At 38.5% G+C, this 15,850-nt stretch overlaps 1 protein-coding gene and 1 pseudogene across 6 annotated transcripts in view; both read right to left on the bottom strand.

Moving 5' to 3' along the window:
* Rabgap1 (RAB GTPase activating protein 1) overlaps positions 1-15,850 on the bottom strand; it is a 160,115-nt gene that overhangs the window by 79,213 nt on the left and 65,052 nt on the right. For all 6 annotated transcript variants that reach the window (XM_057755734.1, XM_057755729.1, XM_057755731.1 and 3 more), the window contains 2 exons: positions 7,884-8,058; positions 2,659-2,752 (listed from right to left, as the gene is read on the bottom strand). In XM_057755734.1, the coding sequence (XP_057611717.1) occupies positions 2,659-2,752; positions 7,884-8,058 (269 nt within the window). The remainder of the gene's footprint in view (positions 1-2,658; positions 2,753-7,883; positions 8,059-15,850) is intronic.
* On the bottom strand, positions 5,596-5,938 carry LOC130864783 (NADH dehydrogenase [ubiquinone] 1 alpha subcomplex subunit 5-like; annotated as a pseudogene).

A 15,850-nucleotide genomic window follows, 5' to 3' on the forward strand; every position in this document is an offset into this window, starting at 1 on the left:
GCTCACAGAGACCAGGCTACCCTCAAATGCACAGAAATCCACCTGCCTCTGTTTCCTGAGTGATGGGATTAAAGGTGTGCGCCATCGCTGCCTGGCTGCAGACAGTATTTTGTTCAAAGTGTAAAGCATTGTGAAAGCATCGGCATGTGTACTGCTAGCCTTAAGGATCATGACATCTGCTGAGACACGGCTTTATTAAAAATACAGTGAAGGATTTGACAGGCAAAACTTCTAAGGAGGAAAAAAACCCTTAATGAATAAGGTCCATAGGGAACTTTAATGATAAACTTAATAACCAGAGCATCTGCAACACAGACATCAGATCACTTTCAAACTTAGCGTTTTCCTCCAAGACATCTTACTAAGGAAGAAAAGATACTCCATGTATGTCCCACCGGACTATCTCTAGTTATGCTGATGAACACCTCTTTGTAAACAGGCTAAAGAATAATGCCTCCTAGCCGGGCAGTGGGGGCGCACGCCTTTAATCCCAGCACTCGGGAGGCAGAGGCAGGCGGATCTCTGTGAGTTCGGCCTGGTCTACATGAGCTAGTTCCAGGACAGGCTTCAAAACCACAGAGAAACCCTGGAAAAAAACAAAAAAACAAAAAAAAAAAAAAAAAAAAAAAAAAAGCATAATGCCTCCTAACACTGTTGTCAAACTCTTTTTTTCTGTTTGTTTTTAAGAGAGGATCTCTTGTGTACCCCAGGATGGCCGAGAATTCATTATGTAGACTAGGCTGGTCTCAAACTCACAGAGATCCTTGGCCTCCTGAGTGTTGGTATTTAAAGGCATGAGTCACCATGTCAGGGCCAAATTCTTGGTTTTGAGGCACAATTTTGCTATATAACCCAGGCTGGATTTGAAGTCTTAATCCTCCAGCCTCCACATCCCAATGCTGAGATTGTAGACATGTTCCACCATGCCTGTCTTGGGAAGCAGTCACATTTTGTTTGGCAGTTCTGAGGATTAAATGCAAGGACCCAACCATGGCCTGGCAAGTACTCTACGACAGAATTATATTCCCAGACTAACCCTAAACTAGGAACACACAAGCCAGATGGTGTTGGCACACACCTTTAATCCCAGCATTCAGGAAGCAAAGGCAAGCAAGCGGACCTCTGTGAGTTCAAGGCTAGCCTGGTCTACATAGTGAGTTCTGGGATAGCCAGAGCTGTTATACAGAGAAACCCTTTCTCGAAAAAAACAAAACAAACAAAAACCAAACGTGGGGATATACAAACATAAAAATAATGAACATAGCAAGGCACCCATATCATGCTTGGATACTCTGCTTTGTCATTCCAGGTATCTTATGTAACACAGGTAAAGAAAAACTCTACCTGAGGGTTCTACTATGTAACACACACACACACACACACACACACAGTGACCATCTCCTATACTTCTCTGATCACTGAGTATTAACAGGGCGAGTACAATTTTCCCATCTTAACAATTCATCAGATTTATTTTCAATTGCTGTAAAGGTGCGCTGCTGCTCTGCTCAAGGAAGCACGCTGACATACAGCATCGCTTTTTTTCTTTGCCTCACTTTTATATTAAAATTTCCCACACAAACAGCAATGGGAAAACTGCCAATATCTGATTTCTGTCCCCTATTTTCTACTTGCCAATTGTGCTTAGATACCTTTAAACTCCATAGGGAAAATTATCTAACATTAAGAATTACCAATAATTGGAAGAGAGGAAAACACATTGTGTAGATGAACTATTTTCCATCAAAGTAGATTCTTTTTCTTTCTATTTTTTTTTTCAAGACAAAGTTTCTCTGTGTAACTTTCATGACTGTCCTGAAACTAGCTCTTGTAGACCAGGCTGGCCTCATCACACAGATCTGCCTGCCTCTGTATCCCGAGTGCTGGGATGAAAGCCGTGCACTATCACAGCCCAGCCATAGGGGATTTTTAAGCAAGTTCACCAAGTGCATGGTCTGCTAACAGGGCATTTTCTGGTATAACTGATAAACATTTGGCCTGGATAACATACAAAGGCAAACAAGACAGGCCATCTCATCTGCCTCCTGCACAGCACCAATAGCCACATTTTAGAAGCACATACTTATTTTGAAAGCCAAAGGAATTTCTTACCAGAGACTGTAAGGATGTCTAATCTAAGTCCAATGAACTCCTGATAGCATCTAATTTCATAGTATTGTACAATCATGCCTGTGACCATTACGTTTCCTCACCTCGAGTAGAGGGCACATTCTTGCAAGTAGATTTATGGGGCAGTCTTCTTTATGCAAGCCATTGTACAGAGACCTCCTTAAAATTCTTCATTCAGAGCTTGGCAAGTAAGAGGCAGCTCTGGCATTAGAGAATGATAGTTGCAGCTACAATAGAGTTCTTATAATCTACCTATCTTCTTCACTGTACAGGACCGACTAATTTCTCCCTCTCTGTCTATGAATTCCATGTCTGGAAATTCTTTTCTATCAATTAGACTTTGCTAGGCTTCTGGTAAGTCTGAGAACTGATTCAAATCTCTGCTGTAATCCTTATAAATGTCTATTATATCCTAGACTGAGGCCCTATTTGCAGATTTCTGCTATCAGTTCTAGACTGAGAAGGAGGTAGGATTCCCTGTCCATGAGCTGAGGTGACAGTGAGACGCAGAGTGATTCTGAAACTCACCATTTGGACAGTAGTTCTCCCCATGTTTCAAGAATTTTTTCTGCACATTCTTTGGATACATCACCAAATCCACTCAAGAGAGGTTCATCATTATCTGTGATAAGCAAAATTTAGGCTTATTAAGAGAACATGGGAATACAAAAAGCAAATGTAAACATTTATTACTTCTATTTTGTTATATATTTAATATATATTTATATTATTATAAAGTCATAATATATGTTCTTAGTATTTATGTACAAATCTGAATAATCCTATCTCAGTACAATGATTTTATAACCTGTTTAATTCTCTTTTGCTTTCTATATATGTCTTTATTATGTCAATTTAGGAAAAGAGTCATTTATCTATAAAATAACTCAAAATGTGGAATGGTCTTTCTCCTTTTCCAAAGTAAGTAGCTTTATATACAAACACATTTAACACCCATAAAAATATTTATTTAAAACAGTAAATAACAATCTTAGTCACCTAAAAGGAGTACCTGGTAAGTGATGTTTTGTTGACTCTTCTCTCCTGTTTGTCTCTCCAGCCCTCTTTTCCCAGTTTTACATTTATGTTTTAAAATGCTATAATGACACCTAATATTTTGTATACCAATTTTAAAAGTATTGAATTATGACATGTATTCAAGGTAAATAAATGCCAAGTGTTTGTATTTACATAATGATATAATAAAAATATGAAGAGTTAAATTGTCAGTATGATCTGTTAAAAAACACCAAATAGATAGATGGCAGTGGAGCATAGTTAAAACATTAATAATCATTATGTGTGTGAATGATCAATTACCATGAATATTTTTCATTGGTCTTTCATGACGTTATGACTTTTTAAATGTTCCACAGGATGACATTAATTTACAACAGAAAACAGAACATTAAAAAGGACAAAATGAATTAATTTAAAATTTAAATAACTAAAATTAATTGATTAATTAAGAATTTAGAAGGGGCAGGAGAGAGTGCACAGTGGTTAAGAATAGTGGCTACTCTTCCAGAGAACCTGGTTTTGGTTCCCAACACCTATTTGGTGACTCACAACCATCTGTAACTCCAGTTTCAGGGGATTTGACCCTCTACAGTCCTCCTTGGACATCAAGAATGCACACGGTACACAGATATACATGCAGGCAAAATACCCATACACATTAAAACAAATATTAAATCAATTTAATTAATCAAGAATTTAGAGACTATAAAATATGCAGGTTGTAAAGAAAAGCTGAGGGCATAGCTCAGTGACAAACAAGTGCACGTCGCATATTTGAGGCCCTGGTTACAGACTAGAAAACAGCAGATGTTTCTCCACGCCCCCCCAAAATCTTAGTACACGCCTTTAATCTCAGCAGAGGCAGAGGCAGGAGGATATCTGTGAATTCGAGGCCAGCCTTATCTACAAAAGCTGGTACCAAAACAGCCAGAACTGTTACACAGAGAAACCCTGTCTCAAAAAGCCAAAAAGGAAAAAAGAAAAGAAGAAAACAGAAGATGACAATGGCATATCATCTCCTTGATTGTGTTTCTGGACACTGAAGGGTTTCCCATGCTCGGCTTTCTGCAGCATTAGGGTAATGTCTCGTGGCTTTACTGGGAATTTGCCTAGAGATGGACTTCCTAAGTTAAAAACACCATTACTTTTTAGGATTTAGTAATTACCTGACAAACTGTCTTCTTCAACAGTTTTAATACTGTGCATTCTCACTAAGTGGGTGCAACAGTACTTGTCTTCATACAACCTCACCCAGCCAAAATCACCATGCATGCACCATTCCTCAAGAGAGCATTACCACAAAGCACCAACTGTAAAAGCTCATAGATCTTTGACACCGATTAAACTTCCTACATTGTAACATTTTGGATATTATCATAGTTTTGCTTGTGAGACAAGGAAAAGACAGACTGACTGCAAATTAGATATTTCTGTATATGAATAATAATGAACAGAAAAAGCTTAGGACACTAAGGTCAATTTCTCTAAATTTGTTAATACGCCAGAATAACACTACTTTGTAATTTCTCAATTTCCCATTCATTAAAATATTCATCATATACAACCCGTTAAGATAACAAAAAACAAAAAATGTGCTATTATGGGCTAGGTGTTGCTGAAATCCAATCATGCGATGAAATCTGTGTAATGTCAAGCAAAGTGTAGTAAGCCCTTCAGAAGCAGTAGGAAGGCCTATCTTCCACACCCCTCTTCTACTGCTCTGGACTCTTCCAATAAATCTCGAGAGTAATAGCTTGGATTTGTCATTAGAGTCTCAGGTAACAGGCTACAGGGAGAGAAAGGGAATGTAAAGTTATTTCAAGTCTCAGAATGTGGTTTTGTTAAGTGCTCGATTTCTTGTCAGATGTCCTATGGGTGAGAAACCTCTCTGGAGAGTAGGCATTTTTCCCGGGGAATAAATATCACAATACAACATGGTTCCTGGTGGGAACACTAAATTAGAAAGATTCTGACTGAAGAAGACATGGTCACAATCTCTGTACTCCAGACGTCCTGTCATTAGCTTCTTGTTAGGGAAGTAACTTTTAGGGACTTAACTCAATCCACCAATATTTTCTGAATGCTCATGCACACTGGTTATTGTGGGAAACACTAAGGAGCACAGCAGGGAAAACTGTTCCTCTGCAGAGCTCATGTTCTAGCACCACTACCTTCCCCATGGACTATCAAGGGCCATTAGTTCTTCTTTCTTCCTAGTTAAGAACCATCAGTTAGCAGAGTGGTTGTGGAACAGGCCTTTAATCCCAGCCCTTAAGAGGCAGAGGCAAGCAGATCTCTGTGAGCTCAAGACCAGCTCAGTTTACAGAGGTCTAGGACAACCAGTGCTATACAGAGAAACCCTATCTCGGAAAACAACAACAACAAAGAACTATCAGTAAAATCTCCTGAATCTGCTAAAAATTTAAAAATCTTTTTATTTTTTTCCTACAGATTAGTACTACTAGGAGGCTCTTCCACCAGTAGCTCCCATGGCTTCCACTGCAGCATCTTCCTTGCCAGACTTAGTTCATTTTTCAGCCTGAAGAATCACCTCTTCTACTTCACCACCCTGAGGCAAGCTTTCTAATTTTTTAACATCTGGTTCCGCCCTGACCATATCCAGCTTCTCATTGGTGATCTGTTCTGTGTATTTTCTATAGGCTGCATGTTTAAGGAACTGCTTCAGAATATCAAGAATCTTTGTATACAATATTGTTAGCCTCTCATGTGGGGTGTCGCACACAGCCAATCCCACCAGGCCGGTGATCTTCTTCAATGCACCCACCATGACAGCACCCCCTGTTGGGTGCTGTTTTTTAGCTGGGCCAACTTTGCAACTCTTTGCAACCAGATGATATTCCTCAAGCTCTACTGAACGGAGATTGAATGTCTCCTGTCACGATAGCCTTTCTCGAGTTCTTTGATTTTACTGCTGAGTTTCAGGAGATTTATGGAGACAGTTTTCTATTCTTCACTGCAGCTGATACTGACCTAAAAGAGAAGCTCCAAGTTTTAAGTCTACCAGACATATAGCTGACAATCTCAAACACTGGGAATATTTTAAGTTTCCCATGAAAAAAATTAAGGGGTTGGAGAAATGGCTTAGCAGTTAAGAGCAATAGCAACTATTGCAGAGATCCTGGGTTCAAGTCCCAGCACTCACATGGCAACTTAGAACTATCTATAACTGGTAGTCCCACTGAATCTGATGCCTTCTGCTAGTGTGCAGACATACATGAAGACAAAACACCCACACACATAAAATAAATAAATCTAAAAAGAAAAAAGAAGGAAAAACATAATTTGAACTGGTTTGAAAGGGGAATGCCAAACTGCACCTGACCTCAAAAAAACACATGGGCCTTCTCTGCATTTCCATGATTTATGAGAACTAAATGCAGACGATGAAGAAGACTTCACTTCAGATTTAAGTACACGAATTTGATTGACATTGTAACTGTCATTTTCTATCCCTGTAGCTTGGGGCAATTTACTCTTCTCTCATTTTACTTAATATGAAAAACGAGGACAATAATAATTCCTACTTTTAGGTTTACTGTGAGGATTGTTGAGAATAAGACACTTTGCTACCATACAATAAGCACTTAATCATTAGGCATTAATAGTCCTAAAAACTAAACATAAGGTGATTAATTACAAGTGAGAGGGAATTATGCCAAAAAAACAAACAAAAAAAATGAGGACTTACAAAGTCATTGCTTACTCTAACCTTAAAAATGCACATGCAATCATGGGTATTTATCTCTTTTAATGAAGATACTGATTCCTTACATCTCTATATTTTTGTTAATGTGATTTCTTAGCTAGAAATGTTCAGAGAAGCCCATTCATCTCCACTGAGTTTTTGTACTTTTAATCCCAGCTCAGAAACCACCCTTATGATGCCCCAGTAGATCCTCCAGTGAAAAATTTTATGAATTTCGAGTAAACTTCAGATTCAAACTCAAATGACCTTCTATCGTCATCCGTTTCATTCATTAAAAATGAAGCTGTTGTACTGCTATGAGCTAGACAACCATTGTGAAATATTCTCTTTTCCTGTGCCTGAGACTTCCTCTAGTCTCCACTTCTGTGTATTACCATTAAATAGTGACCAGCAGATTATAAAATCTCATTTTCCTCAATTGGATTACAGGTACCTTAAAGAATGCCCAGTGTGGTCTGGTGAGATGGCTCATTAGGTAAAGGTGCTTGCTGCTATGCTTAGGGACCTCAGGGTGAAAAGAAAGAACAGATTCCAGCCAAGTTGCCCCCTGACTTTCACAGGTGCACTGTGTCACAAGTACAAAACAAACACACTCAAAAATAAATACTGAAGCCGGGCGGTGGTGGCCTTTAATCCCAGCACTCGGGAGGCAGAGGCAGGCGGATCTCTGTGAGTTCGAGACCAGCCTGGTCTACAAGAGCTAGTTCCAGGACAGGATCCAAAACCATAGAGAAACCCTGTCTCGAAAAAACCAAAAAAAATAAAAAAATAAAAATAAATAAATAAATACAGAGAGAGAGAGAGAGAGACAGAGACAGAGACAGAGAGACAGAGAAAGGCCAACATCGACTATTTTCCAGCCTTTCCTAGTTGCTTGTCTATGGGAAAATCTCACAAGTGCTCACTGAATGAGTTCCAATACCATGTCCCACCACCAGCCCCATAAAGATGGAGTTGCAGCAGTGTGGATAGCCCTCCACCCTCCACACAATCTCTCTATACTGACCTTCGTCTTCATCATCTTCTGGAGGAGAGGGGATCATGGAGCTCTGAGATCCAGACTGTGGCAGGCGAGCTGAAGGACTGGCTGTAGTTTTCCTCCTCTCTCTCTCTGACTCACTTTCCAAACACACAACTTCATATAAAGTGTCAGCATTATTCTTCCTCTCCTTTTGCTTTATCTTGACAACAATAACAACAGAAGAGCAGATTATGTAGTAAAATTCTATTTTAATCACATTTGATTTTATATTGGATATAAGAATAAATGGTGGTTTCTTGAATCCTATACCAAATGTAACCTTTATCAAGCCGAAAAGCTTATGTTAAGACTTAAACCTCTCTCAGCACTCAGGAGGCAGAGGCAGGCGGATCTCTCTGAGTTTGACGCCAGCCTGGTTTACAGAATAACTTCCAGAGCTACACAGAGAAACCCTGTCTCAAAAAAACCAAAAAACCAAAACCAAAACCGCAAAAAACAAACAAAAAACTAGCACCACCACTAACAGAACGCCCTCCCCCCACCAAACAAACAAACCCTTTAATTTCAGCATGTGGCAATCAGAAGCAAGTGGATCTCTGTGAGTTCAAAGCCAGTCAGGGCTACATAGAAATCCTGCCTCAGACAGACAAACAAAACCTCTTAAGAAAATTGAACACTTTAAGTGTTTTATAGTTTTATCTGTCATTAAAATAATCACCAGTATTTAGCTAATGTGAAAGCTAACCATCCTGTGTCTTTCTAATAAATTTAAGGTGCCTTTTTAGGTTTCTTACCTAAAATCACATATCAAATCCATTCATACATTCTAAAAATTTAGCACTAAGAAAATCCTTTTCTTGTTTTGCTTAACATAAGCCATACACAGGAGATTTTCTTTTAGTTTTTTTTTTTTTTTTTTTTTTGAGACAGGTTTCTCTGTGGTTTTGGAGCCTGTCCTGGAACTAGCTCTTGTAGACGAGGCTGGTCTCTAACTCACAGAGATCCTCCTGCCTCTGCCTCCCGAGTGCTGGGATTAAAGGCGTGCGCCACCACCGCCCAGCTACAGGAGATTTTCTTAACTCCAAAGCAAGAGTTCAGGGTGAGAAAAGGACAATGGGTGGGACAATGAACAGCCAAAGACATCAATTAAAAATCCCACCAGTTCTGCCAAGTGAAATCAACCTATACATTGGTTTTTACTTTTAGGCAAGCACTATAAACAATCTACACAGGCCTAATTAAAAAATAAGACACACATATACAGTTCTGTCAGAATAATGCATATTTTGAGCACCTTAACATACTTATTATGCCAGCTGGAAAAGAAGGTTACCATGTGACATGAAGCACAGGGGAGAGGGAGGCTGTAAGCACAGAAGGAGCACAGCAGACAGATGGTGATGGACCTCCACAGGGTGCTGGAACATCAGAGTGCACTTTACCATCCCAATCTCCACTTGGCTTTTCATTGCAAACATTACCCCAATCTTGGGAGTAAGGCAACGTGCCCTGAAGCACAATTTAATCTGGGAGTCTTAGGCTGAAAGCCAGCAATCCCTGCTGCAATAAGCCTCTCTGTCAGGAGAGGCCAAGCACAACACAGAGTAAGCACAACAAAACCTCCCTAACAGGAACAGTGTGGAACCAGACAACAGCAGGCTATTTGATCAGTTAATAACTGATTCTAGGATTGTTTAGCTTTCTAGATGAATATATATTTGTTCCAAATTTAGCTACTCATTATTAATAAAGCACTCTGGCTCTGCGATGGGACATAGTAGTCTGCAGATCTGTGTCTAGGACATATGGAAATGATTTCTTTTTTTTCTTTTTCTTTTTTTTTTTTTTTTTGGTTTTTCAAGACAGGGTTTCTCTGTGGTTTTGGAGCCTGTCCTGGAACTAGCTCTTGTAGACCAGGCTGGTCTCGAACTCACAGAGATCCGCCTGCCTCTGCCTCCCAAGTGCTGGGATTAAAGGCGTGCGCCACCACTGCCCGGCTGGAAATGATTTCTATCAAATAGAAAAGACAACCCAAAGGTAACCTATAGGATACTAAACTTAGTAAACTTATTTTAGCACATTTTTTTTTAAAAGGACAGCACAGTCCCAAGATCTTAAATACTTAGCATAAGTTTTTATCATCTTACTGGATAATTCATTAGTGAACTACATTATAATCCTTTATACATATTCATTCCTGAATAGTTAAATTCCATGGCAGGAAAATATTCTTTAAATCTTTTGTTTTGATGTAATTTTGTTAAATGATTCTAAAAACCAAAACAAAACAGTGTCTCACTGTGCAAACAGGCTAATGTGAAAAAGCCAACAGACATCCACTTGCTGCTATTGTCAAAGTGCTGGGGTTAAAGACATGCAACGATGGGCCTGGCCTTTATTGCTCTTTGAAATGTCACTTAATTGCTATCTGAAATACTTCAAATACTAGCAACACATATTAAAACAAATTTTTCTCCAAGACTACAAAAGTAAGGTTACTAATGTCATTGGCCTAGAAAAAATATGCCTTGTGAATTTACACAGAATTGAGAATGGAGACAAACTGGTAAGTTAACAATGTCACATGTGAAAATATTCACTGTTCAAGGACAGGGGATTCATTATACTAAATTAAAACCTCTGTCTGAATTTTCTATAGTAAAAAGCTTTGAAATTTACATGTTACAAGACATATTTTTATAAATATTAATTAATTTAAATATGTAAGTTCCTAAACTATGTTATCACACATTCATGTATATAAAATAAGTTACAATATACATATAGTATACAATAATACTATATATAAATTATAGATGCAGGCAGATCTCTGTGAGTTTAAGGTCAGCCTGGTCTACAGAGTTCCAGGACAGGTTCCAAACTTACACAGATAAACCTTTTCCTGAAAAAACAAAATAAACAAAATTATACACATAATTATAAGAAAATCAGTCTGATAGGACAAAAGAAGAATAGACATGAATAAATTAAGACATTCCTCGTTCTTGGGTAAGATGTTATCTCCTTAATAGAAGTAACTTTTTCCCAGAACAAAACTAATGAATTCTAATGTTTATTTAAAAAATGAACAAGAGTATCTAAGAAAGACCATAAACACAGGAGTATTTGCAGAAGGAAACGGACCCCATAACATACAAAGACATAAAATCTTTGACATCAATGAATTACAAAAGGACCAGGAAGGAATTCCCCTCCCCTCCCCCCAAAAAAGAGGGCCAAACATACATGAAAACTGGATAAAGAGAGCATCACAAATCACTGAACAAAATTAATGAATTTCATCTGGACAGCTGGACGGTGCTTGGGAGATAAAGGCAGCCCCACATTTCAGTGAACAGTTGATCACTACATTAACTACTAATGAATCATAGATCTAGAAACATCATGATAGCAAGTCATAGAAAAAGGGGAAATTATTTTTAGCTTTACAATTCTGAAATCAAATTCAGAAGCTTTAAAAGGAAAAGTTGATAAATTCAAGTACATAAAAAGAAATTATGTGACAAACTGAAAAAGAATCACTAAAATTAAAGTGAAAAAAATTAGTGAAAAACTGGGAAAACATATCTAAAAGATATAACTAATAAATACATAGAGAAACTATAATCCCCAGCACAGAGGAGGCAGAGGAGTTAAGAGCTTACCCTGGGTTGGGACCCTATCTAAACACATACACACATGCACGCATGCGCGCACACACATACCAAATCAAAAAGAAAAAAACAAACTAAATGATGTTAACAGGAAACAGAAAAAAAGGAAAATTACCATTATGCATAAAAAAGATAAAATTATCCACAGTAAACACTGCACCATCCAGATCCGTAAAATGCTTTTAGGGAAACAGGTTGAATGTAAAATATTCTCAGGTTATAGTAAGTTTAAATGGCACAGAAAAATATCCACAACATACTAATTTATATTTTAAAACATGATAAAATCCACACAAGAATATTTATTATCTTTTTTTTTTTTTTTTTTTTTTTTTTTTTTGGTTTTTCGAGACAGGGTTTCTCTGTGGTTTTGGAGCCTGTCCTGGAACTAGCTCTTGTAGACCAGGCTGGTCTCGAACTCACAGAGATCCGCCTGTCTCTGCCTCCCGAGTGCTGGGATTAAAGGCGTAATATTTATTATCTTTAAAAAAAAAAAAGAAGAAAAGAAAGAAAGAAAGAAGAAAAGCAGAAAACAGTGTTACCTGTGGAATGGGATTTGGTGACAAAAATGGGCAAATTGCTTTTGATAATAGGTTTTATATAATTTTGTTTCTTGTTAGTCAATACAAACATTTTACATATTCAAAAATTAAATTTAGAAGAACACACAAATAACCTAAGCTCACAAACTGAAAATAAATTGAAACAAATAAGCCTAAGTATACATCATATGATAACAGAACCACAATGAAAAAATTATTCTGAGCTAGAGTATAATTCATTCTTGGGCATTTATGTAGCTCAAGGTTCTGTGTTCAAGTCTATCACTACGACAACCATAATTATTCCAAGTATCAATTTATTGTTACTGAAACATACTTAAAGACTAAAAAGAAGTGCCACAAAAATCTTAAATTTCACTGAATATTTTATTAATGCAAAACTAATATTTTTTTGAATATTGAAGACAAGTAAAAGTAGGTATACTATTGGTCTTGTAACTAAGACCAATATTCATAATAAAAAAAGAGAAAACTTTGTAATGCTAAGTTTCTATAGTAAATGTTTAAGTAAACTCAATGAATTCTGGCAAGCATAACGAATGTATGCTAAGAAAAAGCTGACACAGAGCAGGACATAGTTGGATCCTCTTATCTGTGTTTCTACTTTCCAGTGTCAGCTCCCGATTATCCAGCATAGGCAAAAAGAGTAAATGAAAAATCACAGAAGTAAGCAACTGGCAAGCATTAAACTGTATGGTGATCCGAGTAGTACACGAGTCTAGGACACAAGTCTTCCCTCTGCCATCACACACAGGTTCCCTTCCTTTGGTCGAGAGACCAGTGTCACTGTACTGTGGTGTTTGTGTTTAAGTAACCTGGGTTTCAGTGAATAAATAGCTTGAAAGCACAGCACTGAAGTTATAAATCTGGACATGCTTTAGATACACCAGGAAATGTTTCTTTGATGTAAGATTCCCCTCTGTATGCTGTATGTTTTATTACCACTGGTTAATAAAGAAGCAACTTTGGCCTACGGCAGGGCAGAACACAGCAAGAAAGGAAAAACTAAATTGAATGCAGGGAGAAAGAAGGTGGAATCAGGGAGACGCCATGTAGCTACAGAAGGATGATCCCAGAAGCCACAAACTCGTGGTGAAAACACAGATTAATAAAAATCGGTTAATTTAAGATGTAAGATGTAAGAGCTAGTAGCTAGGAATATGCTTAAGCCATACAGTGCTGTAATTAATATAGTTTTATGTGATTATTTGGGTCTGAGCAGTCGGGAAACAAATGAGCAGTTTCTGGTTATATTTTTTTCTTTAAGTAAAACAATGGAAATTATTTAGTTGATTAAGAAAGTAAATCAGTTGGGCAGTGGTGGCACATGCCTTTAATCATAGCACTCTGGACACAGAGGTAGGTGGATCTCTGTGAGTTTGAAGCCAGCCTGCTCTACAAAGCTAGGACAGCTGAGCCTACCAAAGAAAGCGTGGGGGGGACGGGGGACGGACGGACAGTAAATCATGTGCTAAAGTTTTTATGATATATAGTCAAAATAGTCTAAAACTGTAGAGAGCTGCGTGGAGCCGCATCTGATGGCGATGTGTAGAGTGCTGCGTGGAGCCGCACCTGATGGCTTCCGCCCTCCCCCATCCCGAAAGCGAGTAATAATCAACTCCTTATATGGCTAAGGCCTGACTTATGCTATTATCACGCAATGATCGTCAGCTGCTTGCGTATGTGTGGACCTATGAACAGTGCCCACGTGGCAATCCGGGTTGGCGGCCCGGTGTTGCGCCTTCCTTGCTGGTCAAGGCGGGCACAACATAAAACAACAAATTTTTGCTAATTTTGTTGGACTTAAACTATAAAAATTATGTTCACAGCACAGAAAAAATGCTTAGTTAAGACATAAAAGGTATTTGTGTGCATATAGGAAAAAAACAGTGCACACATAGGCATCAATAGTAGCCAGTGTTCCAGGCACCCACTAGAGATCTTGAAATACATCTCCATGCATGAGAAAATACGATATTTAGGGAGGGCCTGGAAAGCCAGCTCAGTGGTGAAGAGCCTTGGCTGCTCTTCCAGAGGACTCAACTTTGGTTCCCAGCACCCACATGAGGACTCACAACTGCCTGCCAGCAGATTCACAGAGGATCTGATGGCCTCTTTCTGACCTCTGCAGATACAAGGCAAACACACAGTGGTACACACGAAAGAAATGGGAGATAGAAAAGAAGAAAATAAAAGAAAAAAATCCCACTGTATTTATAATCTACAAAATGTATTCTACCAAGAGCTACTGGCTAAATACAAAGGGGGAAAAACTCACTTTTACAAAGAGAAGAACCAGAGAACCCACCTTAACTGATCATATTCCCACTGAGAACTGTGGAGAAACATGCATTTCCTAAATTAACAGTGAAAGATTTCTACAGTATACTAAAACATGCTGAAACACAGGGGCTGCAAATATAGGTCAGCAATGATGAGCTCTGGCTGCTCTTCCCAAGGACATGACTTTGTTTCCTAGCACCCACATGGTGGCTCATAACTATTTGTCATTTCAATTCTAGAAGATCAGACATCCTCTTCTGGCCTCTTTGAGCACCAGTCACCCATTGAAATACATCTATGAGGGCAAACACTGATACATAAAGTTAACAGTTTTTAAAATATTGTGATAATATTTTTTAATTCTGTGTATACAGTATGTCTCTGGTGTATGTGTGTGTGGTATATGCACATATCACATCTGTGGTGTGTGTGTCTGTGTGGTATGTCTGTGGAGTATGTTTGTCTTTGGTGTGTGTGTCGTATTCTGTGGTGTGTGTGTGACTGTGCAGTATGTCTGTGGTACATTTGTATGTCTCTCTCTGTGTGTGTGTGTGTGTGTGTGTGTGTGAGAGAGAGAGAGAGAGAGAGAGAGAGAGAGAGAGAGAGAGGGAGGGAGGGAGGGAGGGAGGGAGGGAGGGAGAGCAAACATGTGCAGAGATCAAGAGGAATTTACAGGTGTCCTGCTGCTCTATCACTCGCCACCTTATTTCCTGGAAAAAAGATCTCTCACTGAATCTTAAACTCACCATCTCAGCCAGGCTAGCTTTGGTCCTTCAACAATGGGGTTCTAGGGATGTGGGGTCATGACCACACATTTATGTGGGTGAAAGGAATTCAAACCGAGGTGCCCATGCTTGTTCAGTAGGCACTTTTAGCCAAGAAGCCACCTCCCCAGTCCCTAAATTTGGCAGATGTATACTAGTTTACTTCATATGCTGTGTACACACACACAGAGCAAATGAGAACAAGAGGCCCAGGTTATCAGTTATGGTTATATTAATTACTTTTCTCTATGATTCTGGTAACATCACTTAAGTATATCAGCTGATATTACCTTTATTTGTAAAACAGCAATTGCATACAAAATTGAATGCCCTATAGTTTACTTGGCAGTAAGAAGTTTGTAATTTATTACTGTGTATGAGTACAGACATGCATGGACCATGGCATGAATGTGGAAGTCAGAGGACTGCTCTAACAAGTTAGTTTTCTTCTAGTATCTACTTTTTTCCGCCACACTGCTAGCTGACCCTGCAGTTTCTGGACTATTCGCCTATCTCTGTCTCCCTGCTGGCTGTGGGAGTTCTGGGATTACAGATATACATGACCACATTTGACTTTTTTACATGGCATTCAATAATCAAATATGAGTTATCTTGCCAGCCCCCAAATTCTATAATTTGAGATATATATATTCAGTCTTTAAATTTTTTTTTTTAACTTATGTACAGTTGACTCTTGCATGTGTGTG

This window comes from Chionomys nivalis, chromosome 22 (genome assembly GCF_950005125.1).
Source record: "Chionomys nivalis chromosome 22, mChiNiv1.1, whole genome shotgun sequence".
NCBI classification, from domain to species: Eukaryota; Metazoa; Chordata; class Mammalia; order Rodentia; family Cricetidae; genus Chionomys; species Chionomys nivalis.